The sequence below is a fragment of the Pleurodeles waltl genome, chromosome 12 (assembly GCF_031143425.1).
Source record: "Pleurodeles waltl isolate 20211129_DDA chromosome 12, aPleWal1.hap1.20221129, whole genome shotgun sequence".
Lineage (NCBI taxonomy): Eukaryota > Metazoa > Chordata > Amphibia > Caudata > Salamandridae > Pleurodeles > Pleurodeles waltl.
In genome coordinates, this window is record NC_090451.1 from 703,545,120 (window position 1) to 703,568,079 (window position 22,960).

The 22,960-nt window shown below is 45.1% G+C and overlaps 1 protein-coding gene across 2 annotated transcripts in view; it reads left to right on the forward strand.

The window, feature by feature from the left end:
• TSC22D4 (TSC22 domain family member 4) overlaps positions 1–22,960 on the forward strand; it is a 352,090-nt gene that overhangs the window by 326,297 nt on the left and 2,833 nt on the right. For both annotated transcript variants that reach the window (XM_069215644.1, XM_069215645.1), the window contains exon 4: positions 7,584–7,635. In XM_069215644.1, the coding sequence (XP_069071745.1) occupies positions 7,584–7,635 (52 nt within the window). The remainder of the gene's footprint in view (positions 1–7,583; positions 7,636–22,960) is intronic.

The window sequence follows — 22,960 nt, forward strand, 5'->3', positions numbered from 1 at the left end:
GGGACACCCTTCACTTAGGGTGACAACTACAAAAAAACCCAAAACAAGTGATGGACAGAATGCTGAACAATGTCAAACGTTTACACACAGTACAGGAATCTGGACCTAATCCATCTTTTTTGCAACCCAAGCCTTCCAGTCTGCTCCCCACCACATGTAAATCAGTTGTGATGCTGCTCCTCATGGGAACAGTCCACCCTGAACTGCCATGCCAGGTTTTTGCTGGCCTAAGAACACACATCCTGGGGCTGGTTTCCATGTATTAGCCAGATTAGTTTGATTCTGTCACTTGGAGGAGGAGATGGGGCGGGGGAAGGGGCAAAGCAAGAGACCCACGTCTGGGCATACCCTTCCCACTTAGGATGACAATTACAAAAAGAACAAGTGAAGACCAGAATGCTGAACAATGTCAAAACAATCCCCCCCAAATTACAGAGATCTGGACCTAAATCTATGTTTTTTGCAACCCATGCCATTCTAGTTTATACCCAATCCTATGCAAATCAGTCTTGACCCTGCTTCCCCTGGGAGCAATCCAACCTGAACTCGCCAAACCAGGTCTTTTCTGGACTGGAAAAAAACATCACGTAACTGGTTTCTGGATATCACTCTTCATGGAGCCAAGCTAGCCTGAACCCAGTGGTGGGTGGAGAGGGGCAGGCAGGGGTGGAGCAGGGGGACCCACACTGGGCCATACCCTTCACACTTAGGGTGACAAATACAAAAAGAATGAGTGATGGACGGAATGATGAACAATGTCAAACATTCACACCCAGTACAGAGATCTGGCCTAAATTCATCCTTTATTTTTTTTTTGCCACCCATGCCTTTGCAGTTGTGACCCATCCATACGCAAATTAGTCTTTCCCCTGCTTCCCATAGGAACACTCCAGTCAGACCTCCCCAAGCCAGGTTCTCTCTGGACTGAGAACAAGTATCCTGGGACTGGTTTCAGGGTATCACCCTTCATTTTTTTTTTTTTTAAAGTTTCAAAACCTTTATTTAACTATTAAAAGACAGAATACATGGTAGCCAATCCATGTTTCAGGTGGCACGACATTTGACCAGGTGAAAAACCGCACACAGTGCCAAGGCCAACACCAGGTTAACATCTAGACTGTAATGCATTCAGAATTAAAAGAAACTAAAAGCATGAATAATTAAAAAGCAATGGGATAAAAGAAAAAAGCCAAAGATCAATCCCAATGAAACACAGTAACTCCTGTGTTAGGAAAAAACCCCAACCCCCCAAAAAAAACATCCATCACCCATGAGCACTCCAACACCTTTCCAAGTATGTAGGCACCTTGCCCTTCTGAAATATATCTTTACACAAGTAATCGTGGACCAAAGAACGACCTAGAGCATAGATCACCTGTGGGGAGAGATCAACACATTTGAAAAGCAGAAGGTTTCTAGCCCTTCACAAAGCATCCTTCAAACAATTCACCACTATCAATATTTCTGACACGGGGAGCAGGAAACGAACAGACCAAAGAGCATACCCTGTCGAGACAAAACCACATCAGAATTTAGGAAGAAAGCCATACTTCCACCAAAGCCCACACCTTTTGTGCCATGGGACAGTACCAAAAAAGATGTGGTCACAGGATTCTTCTGCCAAACAACCCTTCCTGACACAAAAGGGGGCCCTTGAACATCTTCTCTTAAACAAGAAAAGGCGGAAAGGCAGGCAACCATGTACTGCAGACCACGCCAGGTCACAATGGATATTATGCATGTACCGTACAGAAACATTTTGCCAAATTGCCTTAGAAGTCAGATCTGAAAACCCAGTGACTGGTAGCTGCTGCTGGTCCCCAGTAACAGATTTGCGCATGAACCTACGTGAGACCAGTGGCTTGGGGGAGCAAAGGGCCCACGTCTGGGCATAAATGCAAACTAGAACAAGTGACGGACGGAATGCTGAACAATGTCAAACTTTCACCCCCAATACAGAGATCTGGGCCTAACTCCATCTTTGGTTTGCAACCCAAGCCATTCCAGTCTGGAACCTAATCATATGCAAATCAGCGTTGACACGGTTCCCCCATTTGAGCAGTTCATCCCAAATCACCAAGCAAGGTTCTCTTTGGACTGGAAATAAGCATACTGGAACCAGTTTCAGAGTATCACCATAATTAACCAGACTGATATGACTCTAGTGGCATAGGATGGGGAAGGGAGCAGTGGACCCACATCTGGGCATACCCTGCCCAGTTAGAGTGACAAATACAAGAAGAACAAGTGATGGTCAGAGCGCTGAACAATGTCAAACATTCCCCCACAGTACAGAGATCTGGACCTAAATTCATCATTGTTTTGCAACCCATGCCATTCTAGTTTGGACCCAGCTATCTGCAAATCAGTCTTGACCCAACTCCCCATGGGAACAGTCCAGCCTGATCTGCCAAGCCAAGTCCTCTCTGGGCCGGAAACAAGCATCCTGGGACCAATTTGGGGGTGTCACCCTGATCAGCCAGGCTTGTATGGCTCTGATGGCATTGGGATGGGGAGGGAGGGGAGTGGGGTGGCGGGGTTGGGGGTGGGGGTAAGCAAGGGACCCACTTCTGGGCATACCATTCCCACTTAGGGTGACAAATACAAAAATAACAAGTAATGGGCAGAATGCTGAACAATGTCAAACATTCACCCAAAGTATACAGATCTGGATCTAAATCCATTGTTTTTTTAAAACCTATGCCATTCAGTCTTGACCCAGCTTCCCATGGGAAGAATCCAGCCCAAACTACCAAGCCAAGCCCTCTCTGGTCTGAGAGGAACAAAAAGCATCAAGGAACTGTTTTCAGGGTGTATCCCTTTATCAGCCAAGCTACCTTGACTCCAGTGGCATGGGGCGGGGAGCAAGGAACCCAAGTCTGGGCATACCCTTTTCACTTAGGGTAACAAATACAAAAAGAATTGAGTGATGGACAAATGCTGAACAATTTCAAACATTTACCCCCAGTACAGAGATCTGGACCTAAACTCATCATTTTTCTGTATCCCATACCATTCTAGTATGGACCCAGCAATATATAAATCAACCGTGTCCCTACTCCCCATGGGAACAGTCCAGCCTGAACTGCCAAGCCTGGTCCAGTCTGGACTTGAAACACGTATTCTGTGACCGGTTTTCAGTGTACCAACCTTCATCAGAAATGCTCGCTTGACTCCAGTGGCATGGGGGAAGCAAGAGATTCAGGACTGGGCATACCGTCCCCACTTAAAGTGAGAAATGAAAAAAGAACAAGTGATGGATGGATTGCTGAACAATGTCACAGACTCATCCCCAGTAAAGAGATCTGGACCTAAATCCATAGTTTTTTTAGCACCCCATGTTATTTTAGTTTGAATCCACCTATGTGCAAATCCTTCTTGATGCTGCTTCCCATGGGAACAGTCAAGCCCGAACTACCAGGTCAGGTCCACTGAGGAGTGGAAACAAGCATTCTGGGACTGGTTTCAGGGTATCACCCTAATAAGGCATGCTAGTTTGAATCCAGTGGCATGTGGGGGGGGAAGGGGTGTAGCAAGTGACCCACGTCTGGGCATACCCTTCTTACTTATAGGGACAAACGCAAAAGAACAAGTGATGAACAAAATGCTGAGCAATGTCAAACACTCACCCCCATACAGAAATATGGATTTAAATCCATCTATTATTTGCACTTCATGCCATTATAGTATGGACCCAGCTATATGTAAATCAGTCATGCCCCTGCTCCCCATGGGAACAGTCCAACCTGAACTGCCAAACCAGGTACTTTCTGGACTTGAAGCAAGTATTCAGGAACTGGTTTCAGGGCATCAACTTTCATCAAACATACTAACTTGACTCCAGTGGCATGGCGGGGAGGGGAGGAGCAAGGGACCCAGGACTGAGCATACCTTTACCAGTTAGGTTGACAAATGCAAAAGAACAAATGATGAACAGAATGCTGAACAATGTCAAACATTCACCCCAAGTACAGAGATCTGGACCTAAATCCATCAGTTTTTTGCAACCAATGCCATTCCAGCCCAGTCATATGCAAAACTGTCTTGACCCTGCTCCCCATGGGAACAGTCTATTCCAAACTGTCAAACCAGGGCCCATATTTATACTTTTTAGTGCCGCATTTACGCCATTTTTTGATGCAAAAGCAGTGCAAACTTACAAAATACAATTGTATTTTGTACATTTGCGCCACTTTTGTGTCAAAACATGACGCAAATGTGGTACTAAAAAAGTATAAATATGGGCCCAGGCCCTTTCAGTACTGGAAACAAGCTTTCTAGGATCATTTTCAGTATATCACTTTTGATCAGCCAGGTTAACTTACCTCCAGTGGTAGGTGGAGGTGGAGGAGAAGTGGTGGTGGTGGAGAGAACCTACGTCTGGGCATACCCTTCCGACTTAGGGTGACAAATACACAAAAAATTATGGGTGACGGACAGCATGATGAACAAGATCAAACATTCAGACCCAGTACAATCATCAGGCCTAAATCCATTTGTTTTTTGTTTAACCCATGCTATTTCAGTTTGAACCCATCTATATGCAAATTATTTTCCCTGCTCTTCATGGGAACAGTCCAACTGGACCTGCCAAGGTAGATTCTTTCTGAACTGAAAACAGACATCCTGGGACTGGTTTCAGAGTATCACCCTTTAACAGCCAGTCTAGCTTTACTCCAGTGAGTACAAGTGATGGACAGAATGCTGAACAATGTTAAACATTTACCCCCAGTACAAAGATCTGGGCCTAAATCCATTGTTTTTTTGCAACTCATGCCATTCCAATTTAGACCCAGCCATATGCAAATCAGTCTTGCCTCTGCTTCCCATGGGAGCAGTCAAGCTCAAACTGCCTAAACAGATCCCCTCTGGACTGGAAACAAACAGCATGGGACTTGATTAAGGATAACACCCTTAATCCGCTATGCTAGCTTGACTCTAGTTTTATGGGGAGCAAGGGACCCAGAACTGGGCATACCCTTCCCACTTAAGGTGACAAATGCAAAAAGAACAAGTTATGGACAGAATGTTGAACAATGTCAAACATTCTCCCCCCAGGACAAAGATCTGATAGAATGTGGAAGAAACACAGTCATGTAACCATATTTTTAACTCCTACCCCATGAAAAAAAACAGAAAAAAAGTAATGCAGAGAACCATATTCTTAATCACTACAGAAATATTTAGAACAAGCAGTAATATAATCAAAATCTGTAAAACAAAACTTTATTATTTTGGGGTCCCACTAACCTAGTGTGGCAGACCCAGAGATGATGTAGAGAGAAAGTGTTTTGAACGTGATCCCATTGTCTTAGGCCGACCCCAGGCTGAGTTAGCAGCAAAAATGTTTTGTGGACGTAATGCTTTGCAAAGCACTATGGGGCAAATTTTCGTGCCACAAATATTATAGCATGTTGACTGCAATGCTCAGAACAGGCCCTAGAGATCACCACAATAAAAATAGCATTTGAATGAAACATGGTCATGTAACCATACAATAAGCCCTTTGAAATTAAAATCACACAAAAAAAGGAACTGGAGAAAGTAACGCCAAATAACCACACATGTAGCTTCTAGAGAACATAGGACATGACACATTCTAAAGACAGGTCTATTGCAATAATATTACAAACAAAACCCATAAAACACAACTTCTGTCAACTATAACAAAAATTAAAACAAAAAAACACAAACTAAGAGACAGCTTAAAAGGATATTTAGTGGTGGTAGGGGTTAATATTTTGGAGTCCCCAATGACATAGTGTGGGGACCTAGAGATGATGTAGACAGAAAGAGCACATTGTGGTCAAGTTTTAAAGGTGGTCCCATCATCCTAGGACCACCACAGGCTGCGTTATGAGCAAACATGTTTTGTAAAAGTAATTCCCTGCAAAGCATTATGGGCCAAGTTTCCGTGCCATGAATATTTTTGTAGGTTGATATGAATGTAATGCTTAGAGCAGCCCCTAGAGAATACCACAATGAAAATAGCATTTGTAGAAAACATAGTTCTGGTACTGTAATGTTTTCCTCAAGAGAACATAAGCACACAAAAAGAAAAACAGAAGAAAGTAATGCAGGGTATTTGTATATTTAGTGCCAAAAAACTATAATGCATTACATTTTAGCAGATTTTTAAAAAACGACAAAAAAAAGTACAAGTATCACCCTTAAACAACAAATTATTCCAAGCTGCAAAACAAAAATTCCTGCAAAAAAAAAAACACTTAAAAAGATAATGAAAGCCCCGTTGGGAGGGGGGTATTATTTTAGGATCCCCGCTAACTTAGTGTGGTGACTCAGAGACTATATAGACATACAGATTGTGTCATGCTGAACGTTTTGGTGGTGGTCTCTTTGTCCTAGGACCACCACGGGCTGAGTTATGAGCCAAACTCTTTTGTAAAAGAAATTCCCTGCAAAGCATTATGGGGGGGAGTTTCTCAAGTGCAATGAATATTGTAGTATCGGCTCCCCTGCTGTGCCAGGAGAGGGCTTTTGCTTTGAGGATTTCTGTTTTAGTAAATCATTTACCAATTTCAAGTGTTTTAAGGGGAGGGCCACAAGAAATGACTCTGTTTAGGTAACTGTAAACAATGTGACCAGTGCTCCAATACCACAGATCAAGTTCACGCTGTTGTGCCTGTTTGCGTTGTGAGCGCCATGGCCATCATGCAACGCAAAGGTGAGAGGCAAAAGGAAAGAAAAATAGTTCATCCACGCTGATGTATATCTGCAAACGTGCAATAATCCATGTAAAAGGAGCGGTCTGCAAAGCGTGGGAAAAACATCCTCAATGCGGGACAAAGGTAAAACATTTACCAATGACATCAAGTGATTTTTGAAAGGCAAGCCCACAAACGAGTGAAAGCGATGGTCGTGAGATGGGTGTGGGTAAAAGCCCACAACACCTACAACATGTCAAAGCGCTTGTGCTCTCGAACTAAAAATGATAACATTTTGGATTTGGTGTTGCCTTCATTTTCAAAGAATTAACACATTTTGAAGGCCATTACAACATGCCAATGTTAGCTGCACTCTGAAGACGTTAGAAAGCACCTTGAAGTGGGTTTGATGCGCAACACATTCTAATGATTATTTCTCTTTCTCTCTTTCCCTTCTCACCGCCCTCCTTGTATTTCCCACCCACCCACTTTGTTACTGTCTCCTCTCCTTTCTTTAATTTTACCCCTCACCTCTCTGGTTGCCCTCTCCCCTTTTTCATTCCTCATTCAATCTCTCCCCTACCTCTAACTTTCTTTCCTCTTCCTGCTCTGTCTCCTCTCCTTCCTAATTATTTCTTTATTTTCTCTGTCCCCTCATTCATTTTCTACTCTTCCGAACTCCCCTCTTTTCCTGCTAATTATCATCCCCTCTATAATTAAACTCCTTCCTCCCTCTTTCTTCTCCTTTCACCTAATTCTCTCGTTTCCTTGTTCCTTTTCCTCTCCTCCCTTTCTTCACTTCCTCTACCCTCCTTTTCTCATTGCCTCTCATTCTTCTCCTTCCCGCCACCTCTCCCATCCCATCTCCTCCACCCCTCATGTGCCTCCACTTTGTTGCCCCCCGCCTCCCCTCTGCAGTGGGTCCAGCAGCAGCATGGTGGCGATTGACAATAAGATTGAACAGGCTATGGTAAGTTCATCTGCTCGCAGGCATGCACCCCCTCCGCTCCTGCCCCTTCCGGCCCTCCCTGCAGCTCGCAGGTGCACCACATCCTGCCCCACTTCCCTGGGGCGCCGGGTGGATTCAGACACCCCTGAGGCGCCCATTCTGCATCAGCGGCACTTTTTAGGCCTGGTTGCTTGGTTTCAATACAGTCCTGCTTTTGTTTCTGTGCCGCTTTCCCCCGAAATGGTCCAAAATGCTTATTTACTATTCTAAGGCCTGGAATGTTTTCGGAAAGTTAAAAAAAAAAAACTCCCCAGTCATTCTCAAAAAAGGGTTAAAAAGTGATTGACTGAAGTGCAGAATATTCTGCCCTTTGTCCCAAAAACCAGGACATTTACCTAAAATTAGGAAAAGTGTCGGAACTCTGGGACAGACCTCTGAAAATCGGGACCATCTGGTCACCCTCTCTTGCTACCCACCCTTTATTTGGCATAGAAACAAAGCAGGACTTTATTAAAAGCAAGTTATAGATAGCTTTTCGTTTGTTTATTTTGCCTGGCTTTGATTTACTCACACTGTTTGCATTAGCATTAACCCAGACCTATTTGCTTTGCCATCGATTGTCCTCTGTCTTCCATGGTGTGTGTGTGCGTGCATGCGTGCGTGCCTGCTACTGTAATGGCTGATAGAAACCACTTGGCGGCAGTGTTGCACAATCATTTCCCTGGTTTAGATTGAAGCACTGAAGGGGAAGAACAAAATGAGAGACCCATCTACATTTCTGTAGGTTTACCTCCAGCCCCTTAGTTTCTCGGCAAACAGACGTATTGCCTCACTAGGAACGTCCCCGATGTGGGGGTGTTAATTTCCAATCCCTGGAGCTAAGGTTACAGGAGTTTTCTTAACTCTGTGGGTGCAATTTTAATGATAATTCTATTGTTGAACCGTTAGAATCACTTGAAAATGCCCTTTTTTATTTACTTTGTTCCACGTTGTTGACTGTGTTTAGGTACACTAGCTACAAACAGTACTCCTGGCTGTACTATCCTGTTGGATCATCTGTACACGATATGTCGTTGTACTTTCAGCTGCGAGCGCACCATGTATTGAAACTCTATAAAATTGGTTAAAAAATTAGAATCACTTGAGGAACTAGGTTTTACCCGCTGCACTGAGAGAGGGAGATGTGCATTCCAAAGAGTTCCACAAACCCCATGGTGGAGAGGATAGCAGTCTATTGGGCTGTACTCAAATGACTACCTGAGTTGGAGAGTAGATAGAGAAAAAGCCTAGTTGAGTTTTCAGAAGTTTTCTGGATGAGCTCCGAAGCCGGCACCAAACCAGGCTTACAAATACAGAGCTTGCACAAATCCTTCAAAGGGGTACTTGACAAGAGCCCATGGTGGCACATGGCTGTCAGCGTGTGAGTGGGTAAAAAAAACAGATTTGTAGTGCTAGGCGAGGCCTGAGGGAGAAAGCTCTATAGACACAGGGGGGCGAGTAACCAAAGCAAAGACCAGGAATGGGAACAGAGTCATTACTAATCCTGCTGTAGGGTGTAAACAATAGTGTCTTGTGCTATCCCAGAGTGCAAAGCCAGGCTCTACTCTTCTGCCCTTCTGAGCAGCTGTTATTCCAGTGTCTCATTCTCATGGTCAGTAACAGTAGAACAGTGACTGCTCCCTGACACTAGGCACCACCATCCACAGTGACTGCTTCCTGATACCAGACACCACCACCCACAGTGACTGCTTCCAGAGACCAGGCGCCACCAGCCACAGTGTCTGCTTCCAGAGACCAGGCGCCACCAGCCACAGTGACTGCTTCCAGATACCAGACACCACCACCCACAGTGACTGCTTCCTGAAACCAGGCGCCACCACCCACTGTGACTGCTTCCTTAGAACAGAGACCACCAACCACAGTGACTGCTTCCGAATACCAGAGACCACCACCCACAGGAACTGCTTCCCGACACTACACGTCACCACCCACAGTGACTGCTTCCAGAGACCAGACACCACCACCTACAGTGACTGCTTCTTGAGACCAGACACCACGTCCCACAGTAACTGCTTCCTGAACCCAGAGACCACCACCTACAGTCACTGCTCCCTAGGACCAGGCGCCACCACGCACAGTGTCTGCTTCCTGAGACCAGACACCACCACCCACAGTGACAGCTTCCTGAAGCCAGACACCACCACCCTCAGTGACTGCTTCCTGAAATCAGACACCACCACCTACAGTGACTGCTTTCTAAAACCAGAGAACACCCACAGTCACTATTTGGTGAGACCAGAGACTATCACCCACTGTGACTGCTTCACTAGGACCACCACCCACAGTCACTGGTTCCTGAAACAAGACACCACCACCCACAGTGACAGCTTCCTAAGACCAGACACCACCAGCCACAGTGACTGCTTCCAGATACCAGACACCACCACCCACAGAGACTGCTTCCTAAGATCAGGCACCCCAACCCACAGTGACTGCTGAACCACCACCCACAGTGACAGCTTCCTGAGACAACACGTCACCACCGACAGTGACCGTTTCCTGAGGCCAGACACCACCACCCACAGTGACTACTTCCTGAAACCAGACATCACGTCCCACAGTGACTCCTTCTTTAGACCAGACACCACCACCTACAGAGACTGCTGCCTGAGACCAGAGACCACTATGCATGGTGACTGCTTCCTGAGACCACACACCAACACCCACAGTGACTGCTTCCTGAAACCAGACACCACCTACAGTGACTGCTTCCTGAGACCAGACCCCACTGTCCATAGTGACTGCTTCCTGAAAGCAGAGACCATCACCCACAGAGACAGCTTCCTGAAACCACATACCACCATCCACAGTGACTGCCTCCTAACACCAGACACCACCCATTGTGACTGCTTTCAGAGACCAGACACCACCACCCACAGTGACTTCTTGATCAGACATACACTACCAGTTGGAAAACAAGGAGGGTGCCCGAGACCGCACACAGTAAAGAAACCTAGAGAAACAAGCAGCCAACCTCTGAACAAAAGAAATAATAGGACAAGTGTTAGTAAGAAAGAAACACCAAATACCACAGCAGATATATTGGGTTGAAAAGAAAGGGCTGCAGAGAATGCCAGCTCAAGCACAAGGAGAGGAAAGGGTTGCAAAAACACAAGTATCAGATATGAAGGAAAAGAAAAGCAAGGTAAGGGAGATGGCAGCAGAAGGAACTTGCATGTGTATACAGAGTGAAGCACAGAAATATAAAACTAAGCTAAGTAACGAATGGGAGATAAAGGCACTTGGAGCTGGAGTCCCAAAGACTGTTGGTTCCAGAAGCCTGGGGGCGGATGGAGAACGGAGTGAGAAAAACACTGGACTGGAGTTTGACTGGCTTCTGCACAGGCGGGAGCGGTGCAGGAGGTTTTACTGGTGGAGGTATAGTAGGTCACTTCACTAGGGATTAGAAATGGGAAGCCGCAAGTGAGAATTGGGTGCAAACCGTGATAATGTGGAAGTAGCATAACAGAGACTATGGGCCTGATTTAGAGTTTGGCGGATGGGTTACTCCATCACAAACGTGACGGATATCCTGTCCGCTGAATTACGATTCCCATAGGATATAATTGGATCATAATACGGCAGACGGATATTTGTGATGTTTATAATGGAGTAAGCACGTTCACCAAACTCTAAATCAGGCCTTTAGGCTTATTGGTTCCGACAGCTGGTGTTTCTATGACAAACTCCCTGCTGTCCAGGATACCAGGAGGAGGTCCCAGGGTACCACTGGAAACCAGACCGGACAGGAAGTGCGGGAGCAAGTAAGAGAGAGAGAACATTCAAACGTATCACAATCAACAAACATAACAGTGGATGATAGCTTGGGAATTCCTGAATGAGAGGGAACCAAAAGGGAACAAAATAACAAACATGAGAGACACATAACCAGTTAGAAACTAGGTACACAACGTAAGGCCACAACAACTAACAAGGTTTTGCCAGGCATCATCTCCAGGATAGATTGACTTTTAAAAACCCTGCATGCCCTGATAGTTGCTTAGAACAGGGAAGTGAAATATAGGGATAAGAGGGAGGTTAGCGGTCTCATGTTTGAGTCCTTTCCGATTTAATTGCCCAATTTTCCACAGTTTCCAATCCTGACTCGTCCTGCCCCTAATCCCACTCTTGTGTCGAGACTGGAGCCCTAAAGACACCGGGTACTGCATTACAAATGACACCAAGAATGGGTGACCTGAGACACCAGGAACTGGAGTCCTTGAAACACTGTGATTTGGAAACAAAAATCAATGTCCTAAGGACACCAAGAACAGGCTTGGATTGGAGTACTAAAGAAACTGGGAATGGATTTGTTAAAGAATACACGCTCTGAAGTCATGAAGACACCACGAATGGATGATTTCTAAAGACACTAGAAAATAGAATTCTAAAGACACTTGGGAACTGGAGCCATAAAGACACTAGGAACAATAGCACCAAGGACACTAGAATGTGCAGTGATAAAGACACTGGGAACTGAAGCCATAAGAACATCAAAACTGGAACACTAAGGACACGAGAACTTGAGAATACTAAAGACGCCAGATACTAATGGCCTGTTATAAAGTTTAGTGAATAAGTTACTCCATTTCAGTGTGTTGGATCTCCTGACTGCAGTATTACAAGCATAGTATATCCTATGGCACTTGTAATACAGAGGATGGGATGTCTGTCACGTTTGTGATGGAGCATCTTGTACACCAAACTGTATAGCAGGCCCTAAGTCCTAACAATGCCAGAAACTGAAGTCCTAAAGACACCTGACCGGACGTCTTAAACACACTGAGGATGGATGTCCTAAAAACTCCAGGAACTAGAGTACTAAAGGTGCCAGGAACTGGAGTTACACACTCTGACAATGGTAGTCCTGAAGACACCGGGAACACATGTCCTAAAGACACTGGAAACAGAAGCTCTCAAGACACTGGGAACTGGAATCCTAAAGGTACTGGAAACACATGTCCTAAAGACACCAGGAATACGTATCCTAAAGACACCAGAAACACGTGTCCTAAAGACACCGGAAGCACAAGGTCTGAAGACACCGAAAACTGGAATCCTAAAGGCACTGGGAACACATGACCGAAAGACACCAGGAACACATATCCTAAAGACAGAGGGAACACATTTCCTAAACACACCGTAAACAGAAGCTATCGAGACACCGGGAACTGGAATCCTAAAGTCTATGGGAACAAATGTCCTAAAGACACCAGACACAGAAGCTCTCAAGACACGGAGAACTGTAATCCTAAAGGCATTGGAAACACGTGTAGTAAAGACACAAGGAACACATGTCCTAAAGATACAAGGACCACATGTCCTAAAGGAACATGGAAACAGAAGCACTCAAGACACAGGGAACAGAAATCCTAAAGGCACTGGGAATGCATGTCCTAAAGACACCGGGAACACATGTCTTAAAGCCACTGGAAACAGAAGCTCTCAAGACACCGGGAACTGCAATCCTAAAAGCACTAGGAATGCACACCCAAAAGACACCCAGAGTACGTCCTAAAGACACTGGGAACAAGTGTCCTAAAGACACTGGAAACATATTCTCTCAAGACACCGGGAACTGGAATCCTAAAGGCACCAGGAATGCATGTCCTAAAGACACCAGGAACATGTCCGAAAGACACCGGGAATGCATGTCCTAAAGACACCAGAAACAGAAGCTCTAAAGACACCGAGAACTGGACTCCTAAAAGCACTAGGAAGGCATGTCTGAAAGACACCAGGAACACATGTCCTAAAGATACTGGGAACACGTGTCCTAAAAACACTGAAAAAAAGAAGCTCTCAAGACACCAGGAACTGGAATCCTAAAGGTACTGGGAGCACATGTCCTAAAGACACAGGGAACACATGTCCTAAAGACAGCAGGAACATATGTCCTAAAGACACCGTAAACAGAAGCTCTCAAAACACTGGTAACTTGAATCCTAAGGACACCAGGAACACATGTCCTAAAGACACTGGAAACAAAAGCTCTCAAGAGACTGGGAACTGGAATCCTAAAGGCACTGGGAATGCATGTCCTAAAGAATCTGGGAACTATAACTCGAGCCCTTGCCATGCACAGTTTTCTGATCAATAATTTTATTGCAAGTGTTGCAGTGACATTATCAATGATGCAATAGAAGGTGTCATCAGTGATATAAAATGTGGGGTAATTAGCTGCACACGGGGAAGGCGCGAGTTATAGTTACCTTAGGTCGCGAGCTATAGTTACTTGAAATAACTCTACCTATAACTGCAGAATTGTAAGGTTTTGTGCAACTAAATTGAGAACCTAGCTATAATGTACCTGTAACCTTTGTTTTTTTCATTGAATTTCTATGTTTTTTTATGCACACACAGACGTGAATATAAGCAGTGCCACGCACTGCTGAAGGCCTGGCGGCCAACCTTCCAGCATGCACCCAAACCTAAGCTGTGCACGGCCTTTGGCCGCGAGCAGCATGAGTCTGGATACATTGGGTGTTTTTATTTTCAATTTTTCTCTGGATTCGCAAATCCTCAAGTGGATTCGCAAATCTGAGACCCGTGGATCCGCGAATAGGACCCCTCCATGTGTTCTTATGGGGTCAGGATACCTGTATTCTGACCCCTTCTGGTGTTTTATCTCTCTTCTTTTCCCACACTTGAGCTGATGCGACAAACAAAATGGCGGCCACAATTTTTCTGTCAGGTTGCAGCCAGCCAGTCAGGACCCTGCTTTTCCGAATCCGCGGAGCTAGATATCTATATTTTTCAAACTCTAATATCTCAAAAACGACTGAACTGATTTACAGAAAACCACTAAAAGCCTAATCTGCAGCACAGGATCTAGCTTCATGCCAAATTTGGTATAATTCCGTTCAGCGGCTCGGGCTGTAGGTGTGTCTAAAGAATGCAAAATCCCCATAGACACAGAATGGACAAAAATCATTTTGGGACCCACACTTTATTTCAGCCCCTGCTTCACGGATCACACCGAAACTTTCAAGATAGCAGCTGAACTGACCAAAGTATATGTTTTGAAAATTTCATGAAGATTTATCAAGCAGCGCCAAAGTTATTGGCAAAACAAAAAACGCTCCGTCCATGGGAAAAATGGTCCTAACTATAACTACCTAGTGGCGACCGCCACTAGGTTATATATATATATATATGTCCTAAAATCACTAGGAAAGGAGTTATAAAGACACTGGAAGGCAACTAGAGCCTTAAGGACACCAGACGAGCCCTAAGGACGCCAGAATTGGAGCTCTAGAGGCACTTGAACCACAGTCCTAAAGATACCTTGGGCTGGAGACCTAAAAGGCAGAGTGTTGCCTTCTCTTCACAGAGCCCTCCATGAGCTGTTAAGAGGCCCCTGTCTGCAGCAAGCATCTGTTTTCTGTGTAATCGTGGGTGAGACTGACTCCTAGAAGGGGTCTGCACAGCCCAGCTTTAGAGCACACTCCCCTGGAGAGATGCTAGGAGGGAGAGTTCAACAGCGCAGAAAGTGTGAATGAAAACCATGCTCGGAGCTTGCCCGGGGAATGCACCCTTGGGGTTTATTTCTTCAATTCAGCCTGATTTAAAGTGCTCACATATATTCAGATTAGGGTACAGAGGCACAAAAAGAGTACAATTTGCACAAGATTAAACATTCTACTAAAGTGGGTGACCTGGCCAGTACAACAAGCTGGAAATGATGTACCTTTTAGCAGCATAGTATATCCTTGTGAATAATCAATGAAACTGGTGTTGTTTAGCTCCTAAGTCCCCTCCATCGAGGTAATATCCATTCCAGTTTGCATTTTTAACCACAGACCTAGTAGGAGCGTTTAGATTCGAAAGACTTCAACTCTTAGCAAAACAGGAGAGCAGGGAAATAATAAATTTCACAAAAAGTGACTGCCCCAAAGCACACCATTTAGCCTAATGAGAAGGCCGGGGTTCAACGACTTGTCTCCTGGTTATACAGTTGCCCACTAGACCGCAGCTGAGGTGGAAGTGATTCTGATGACGAGGCCAAGGGTTGCCCTTCCCATGAAACGTCACAGTGTTGTCGGCTGTGCCCAGATTTATAATACAGTGCTTATTTCAAGCATATATAGGTAAAGTGGTAAAGCCAATTAGATGTCATGTCTCCTAGTTCCACGGTGACGCCTGCCCCCTGGCAGTGCCACGGTGATGCCTGCCCCCTGCCAGTGCCACGGTGATGCCTGCCCCCTGCCAGTGCCACGGTGATGCCTGCCCCCTGCCAGTGCAGCGCCTATCTTCTCAGGGTTCTTTCCATGTGTTTTATATCACTTGCTACCCATATTGAGCGTCATTCTAAGCTCCCCCAATATCTTCACACAATGGGAGAAGTTGATTGTGAGATCTTTTCTGTGGACCCGCAGGGGCAGTGGGAGGCACTGGACAGTATCTGCAGTGCGCATCAGTGTTTGCCACTCGCCTTTAAGTGAAGATTGTTTCATTCCGTTTGCATAAGAGAGTCATTCATTTTGTAAACGTCTGCGAAAGGTTCCAGTCGCAGCAGTCAAGACTCTCTCCAGGAGGCGACAAAGGGACTGGAACTTGCATGCAGTATGACACACTAATCAGACGTCACAAGCTGTGCCCGGCTCCATGTTCCATAAGGGCCTGACTTAAAGGAGGTGCCATGAAATGAAAACACAAAAAGGATACTACATAGTGAGGGTGGGCTTTCTAACTGAAAAAAACACTTTTGTTGGAGTAAGGTGTCTCAAAGTTGGACATGTTTTTGTTAATTTAAATTGAATGTATAACATCTGAAGGCTATGTTTAGAGAACGGAAACTTAGTGATAGCTTTCGAATGAAGGAAACTATAGTTATCAGCAACATAAATACATGTTTCGTATGGTTAGAGGCTGCTTCCACTGGCCCACATTTGCTTTGACTCCAGTGTGAGATGCCGAAACATCCCTCTGTTTTGATGAGACCCACTGAACCCTGGACAGTGTCCTTTCTAGAGCGAAGACTGACACATAAGGTGGAATAAAGTGGTAAAAATGGATGTATGCTGATCCTGACCTGTGGGCACGCCCCTCTGCCCCACGCACCATCCTACCTGTGGTTGGCACTTCCTTCCTGAGGTTCCGCCTCACGCCACCCTCTCTGCTTTGTGGTTGGATGAGGCAGGATGAGTATTTATATCCGGGTATAAAAGGTAGGTTCAGGCAGTGGTGTTATAAAGAGGCCTGGGCCATGGCATCACAGCTTGCCTGGCATGGCTGTTTTTGCGGGGTCACCCACATCGCACAAGAGCTTCTCCCAGACGTCCGTGGTAAGTAGGGGGACCACCCGTCTGTAATTTTCACGGACTGCCCGTAATTTCGCCCTGCCGTCCGTTGTCTGTGATGAAAGGTTAAACGGACAGCATCTGTCCCTAATTTTAGCCTTTCACCAAAAGGACAAAATGTAATTAAGGCAGATCACTTTCCCCAGCTGAATTCTCCTGTGCTCTGAGGGAGAGAGGGCCAGACAGATAAGAAAAGGCCTTCTTGCTAAGGTGTCTCCTTTCCTAAACAAATGCAAATGTGTGCTGCAACTGGTAAATCTGCAAATGTTAAGGGCATTGGAAACCTGCATTGACTTTAATTTAAGGAGTCACCTAAAGCTTTCTGATGACAAAGACATTTTGTTTCAGAGATCTACTGTAAGGGTGGTCCAAGGTGGGCTGTGGAGTGTGTGGTTTTATTGGACTGTTATAAAATAAAAAAATGTTAGTACTAGGTATAAAATGTATATTATTCAAATCTGTATTTTAGAAGGATTTTTTTTATTTAAGCAAAATGTATTTGCACATTTTGTGCAAGCCTATATTATGATGTGTGTAATGCATGTTTAAAATAAGGGCTTACACATTCACAGTTCTTTCAGGGATCTCGGTGCCTCACAGTACTAACAAACATTGGCAAAGCCAATAGGTCTCATCTACACAAGAGTTATTGGCTTTGCCAATGTGTTTTAGCCATGTTCTACACCAGATTGGCTGCTGTTCAGCATGGCGAAAAGTTAGTGGCATAGTGGTGTAGAGTGGAGTGATGCAGAGTAAAGTGGCATAGAGTGCAGTGGTGTAGAGTGTATTGGCGTAGAATGCATTAGTACAGAGTAGAGTGGGGGAGGGTGCAAAGTTGCAGAGTAGAGTGTCAGTACCGTGGTGTAGAGTGGAGTAGACTGGCATCAGTGCAGTGGTGTAGAGCAAAGTGGTGCAGAGTAGAGTGCAGTGGGGTACAGTGCAGTTGTTTAGAGTGCATTGGCGTAGAGTGGAGTGATGCAGAGTAGAGTGGAATAAGGTGCAGTGGCTTAGAGTGCAGTGGCGTAGAATGCAGTAGTACAGAGTAGAGTGGTGTAGAGTACAGTGGAGGAGAGTGCAACGTTGCAAAGTAGAGTGTCAGTACAGTGGTGTACAGTGGTATAGAGTGCAGTGGCGTATAGTGGTACAGAGTAGAGTACAGTGCTGTAGAGTGCAGTGGCATAGAGTACTATAGTACAGAGTAGAATGGTGTAGAGTATAGTGGGGGAGAGTGCAAAGTTGCAGAGTAGAGTGTCAGTACCGTGGTGTAGAGTGGAGTAGACTGGCATCAGTGCAGTGGTGTGGAGCAAAGTGGTGCAGAGTAGAGTGCATTGGCATAGAGTGGCACAGAGAGCAGTGGCATAGAGTACAGAGTAAAGGGCAGTGAGTACAGTGCAGTTATTTAGAGTGTATTGGCGTAGAGTGCAGTGGCATAGAGTGGCATGGGGCAGAGTACAGTGACATAGAGTGCAGTAGAGTAGAGTAGCATACAATAGAGTGACAGAGAGTGCAGTAGTGTGGAGTGGTGCTGTGGCATAGAGTGCAAAGTAGACTTGTGTGGCATAGAGTGCAGTGACGTATAGTGGTGCAGAATAGAGTATAGTGCTGTAGAGTGCAGTGTCCTAGAGTGCAGTGTCATAGAATACAATAGTTCAGAGTAGAATGGTGTAGAGTACAGTGGGGGAGAGTGCAATGTTGCAGAGTAGAGTGTCAGTGCAGTGGTGTAAAGTGGCATAGAGTGATACAGAGAGCAGTGGCGTAGAGTACAGAGTAAAGGGCAGTGGAGTACAGTACAGCTGTTTAGAGTGCATTGGCGTAGAGTGCAGTGGCATAGAGTGGCATGGGGCAGTGTAGAGTGACTTGAAGTGCAGTAGAGTAGGGTGGCATACAATAGAGTGACAGAGAGTGCAGTAGTGTGGAGTGGTGCAGTGGCATAGAGTGCAAAGTAGACTTGAGTGGCATAGAGTGGAGTAGCGTAGCTTGGTGCAGAGCAGAGTATAGTGCTGTAAAGTGCAGTGACGTAGAGTGGAGTTATGTAGAGTAGAGTGGTATAGAGTGCAGTGAAATAGAGTGTATTGGTGCAGAATGCAGTAGTACAGAATAGAGTGGTGTAGAGTATAGTGACGGACAGTGCAGTGTTGCAGAGTAGAGTGTCAGAGTGCAGTGGTGTAGAGTGGCGTAGAGTGGTACAGAGAGCAGTGGCATAGAGTACAGTGGTGCAGAGTAAAGGGCAGTGGAGTACAGTGCAGTTGTTTAGAGTGCAGTGGCATAGAGTGGCATGGGGCAGAGTAGAGTGACTTGGAGTGCAGTAGAGTAGAGTGGCATACAATGGAGTGACAGAGAGTGCAGTAGTGTGGAGTGGTGCAGTGGCATAGAGTGCAAAGTAGACTTGAGTGGCATAGAGTGGAGTAGAGTAGCTTGGTGCAGTGCAGAGCAGAGTATAGTGCTGTAAAGTGCAGTGACGTAGAGTGGAGTTATGTAGAGTAGAGTGGTATAGAGTGCAGTGAAATAGAGTATATTGGTGCAGAATGCAGCAGTACAGAGTAGAGTTGTGTGGAGTAGAGTGGCGGTCGGTGCAGTGTTGCAGAGTAGAGTGTCAGAGTGCAGTGGCATATTGTGCAGTTGTTCAGAGTCCATTGGCATAGATTGCATTGAAGTAGAGTGCAGTGGTTTAGAGTGCAGTGGGGCAGAGTGGCATAGAGTGCAGTGGCATAGAATAGACTGTTTCAGAGTAGAGTCAGTGGCATTGAGTGGAGAGGTGTAGGGTAGAGTGCAGCAGCATAGAATGCAGTGGTGTAGAGTGCAGTTGCATGAAGTCGATTGTTTCACAGTAGAGTGAAGTGGCGTAGAGTCAAGAGGCGCATGGTAGAGTGGAGTTGCATAGAGTGGAGTTGCATAGAGTGGCATAGAGTATGATGGCATACAGTAAAGTGGTGTAGAGTGCCATGGCATAGAGTAGATTAGAGTGATGTACAGTGTATTGATGTAGAATGCAGGGGCATAGAGTTGAGTGTTACAGAGTAAACGGCACTAGCATAGAGTGTACTAGCATAGAGTGCAGTGGTGTACAGTGCAGTGTTGCACAGTGGTATAGAGTGGAGTTGTGCGGACTAGATTGGTGTTGCCTACACTGGCGTGGTATAGTGTGCAGAGGCGCAGAGCGCAGTGGTATAGAGTGGCATAGTGTGCATTGGCATAGTGTAGAGTGGTACAGAGTAGAGTAGAGAGGGGTAATTTGAAGTAGCATAGAGTGCAGTGGCATTGAGTGGAGTGGAGAAGAGTGCAGTGTCCCATAGTGCAGTGGTATGGAGTGGTGTAAAGTGGAGTGATGCAGAGTAGGGTGCAGTGGTGTGGAGTGGTGCAGAGCAGAGTGGAGTGGAGTAAGCATGGTGTGGTAACACATTGCCATTAGAGACAACACGTTTTTTATTGAAATGACCATCACATTGCGCAGGCATACAGTTTTTCAAATAAAACTATACAGTGCACAGACAATTATGTGTGGAAATTGCATCACTTAATGCAACAATTTGTTTTAATTATATAAAGGTATTTGTTTCCGGCACAGTTCAGAATTAACAGTGGCGTCAGCAATGAAATCTCGGCATGTAGAGCGAGGTTTCAAGTGTGTTTTCGGTGCTGTATATGGGGGAGTCAGTACTGGAATATCTGGGTGCAGAGCGAGGATTCAAAGATATGTTCAGAGCTGTATACGGGGCGTCAGTACTGGAATATCAGGGTGTAGCGCGAGGCTTTAGAGCTGTATATACATGGTCACTGAGATTATGTGGAAACCACGGCTGCAGCATTTCCTGCCTAATTCTGGATTTAGCACACTTCTCACAGAATCTACTGTGTGCCGCATAATTTTCAGATTACTACAAACACATGTTTTCCAACCCAGAATGATCAATAGTGACGAAAAAGATGTCACGCCTAGTGCTGCGCAGTGGAAGACTCCTTGCAGTGCCTTTCAAGTTGCTGATTGCTGTATTTCACGTTAAATTGGTACCAATCAGGTGAGACGTGTGCCCAGTCAGCATTAATGTTTGTTAAAATACAACACAGTGAAATAATATTGCAACTGATTGTCCTGCATAACGCCACATCATTTTCGTTTCCTAGATATATCTAACCAACGTTCCTGCACAGTTTGGTCCTGCATTGCCGTATAATTACAGTGACCTGTGTCTGTGGGGGTTGTCCTTACTAGCTTAGCAAGGGAACTCATTGTGGGGTAAAATTGCATTTCAGGAGCTGGGGTTCGAACGTCCCTGCTTTGGAATAAAGAGATTTGTGACCAGGGGTCCTGTTATCTCCTATGGACAGCCACTGATCTGTGTTTTATAAATAAGGTTCCCCGTTTTCCGTTTTTACTGATTTTTACAGATAAATACAGGCAGAAAAGATTCCATGTCCTATCTGTGTTTATTTTTTAAATCAGAAAAACACAGAAAAGTGTGCTTCTTGTGAGTGACTGTGCCGTCCTTCACAAATCCCACACCAACTGCTATGCAGTTAGACACCGTTTGGAGGATGAGAATCCTTAAAATGCAGCCATATGTTAAAATATATTTGTATATATTGCTATTATTTAGCTGTGAATATATAGTTTTGCTCAATTTGCCAAATGCAACAGGCATCAAAACATGAGTGATTGTTTACCAGTTAAATACATGTAGAAATATACCATTTTTATGACTGCATTTAGTGTCCAACCACAAAATAAATATGGCCAAATACCAATTAAATGGTCAACAAATAAATATGGATAAATACAGACGGCGATGTTAAAAAACATAAATTCCATAAAACTGGAAGCCCGATTTATAAATTCCAGGCCTTTTGTTATTAAGTAGAAAGAACTGCTATGTTCTCCCAAGGACTGATCGTAGTTGTGAGTTGTGGGTTTCTGCTGCCACCTAGTGGCTAGATCTGGAATAGCTCTTGGAAAGTGTAAAGCCATCCTTCAGGAGAGGGCGTATATCAGTAATTGATGATGTCAACAGTAGTCCCAGAATCCTATTGGCTGTGTTTTCACCTCCTTTGTGTGCAGGCTGGGTGGGAATGCCTGTGACCTGAGACACCACTCTCACAGAGAAATAAAGTTATCTTGTTGCAACTAGTGCTGAAATGGAAAAATAGAAGTACAGGTACTCCGTGAGTACCTGCTGCATGTTTCTGAGAAGTGCCGGTACTCTCCAATTAAGAGTATTGTACTTCCCTTGAGAAGTGCAGGTACTCTCCCTCCCAAAATAAAAAAAAGTGCTGGTACTCTGTACCAGAGAGTACCGGCCTATTTAAAGCACTGAATTTGCAAGAGATGGAAAAGTCGAGCACCCCCAACTGTGACTCACATTTTACAGCTATTCCTCACCGACCTGCAGCCGTGTTAAGGACCCATGCTATGCAGACCTGATGATTTCTCAGGTACATGTATGATGTACTGCTGCAGTTCGGGTTTTTTCTTTGAATTCTGGGATTTGTAGTTTTGTTTTCTCTGTTATAAACACAGGACTTTATGTCCCATAATTCAAAGAAAACCCCTAAGCTGGTGCAGCACCTCCAGCATGCACCTGGGTAATTTGGCAGCTATGGTTAGTGGGTGTGCTGCGATGCTCCACTACCTTAGAGCATCATGTAAGAAGTGTTCAACTTAAGAAATATCTCGGCTGCCTATGGTAAAGCGTGCAGTGTCTGTACAACTCGAGAGAATAGTGTATTCTATGACTTGTGAATGTAAGAACTGTGTAACCAGAGTTATTTGCATGGTATAGGGCCTGCAACCTTGTGGTCTGTCTAACTGCAGGGACTGCAGTGTACCTGCTGCCTAAAACCTGTAAGTTCTATGTTGCCAGAGAGATAGCTGCAAGTTATAAGGCCTGAGCTTGTAAGATTTGTCAAATCGTAGGGATAGCAGTGCTACCTGAGAGCTGTGCTTGTAAGATCTATGTAACCAGAGAGATTGCTGCCATGTATAGGGCCTC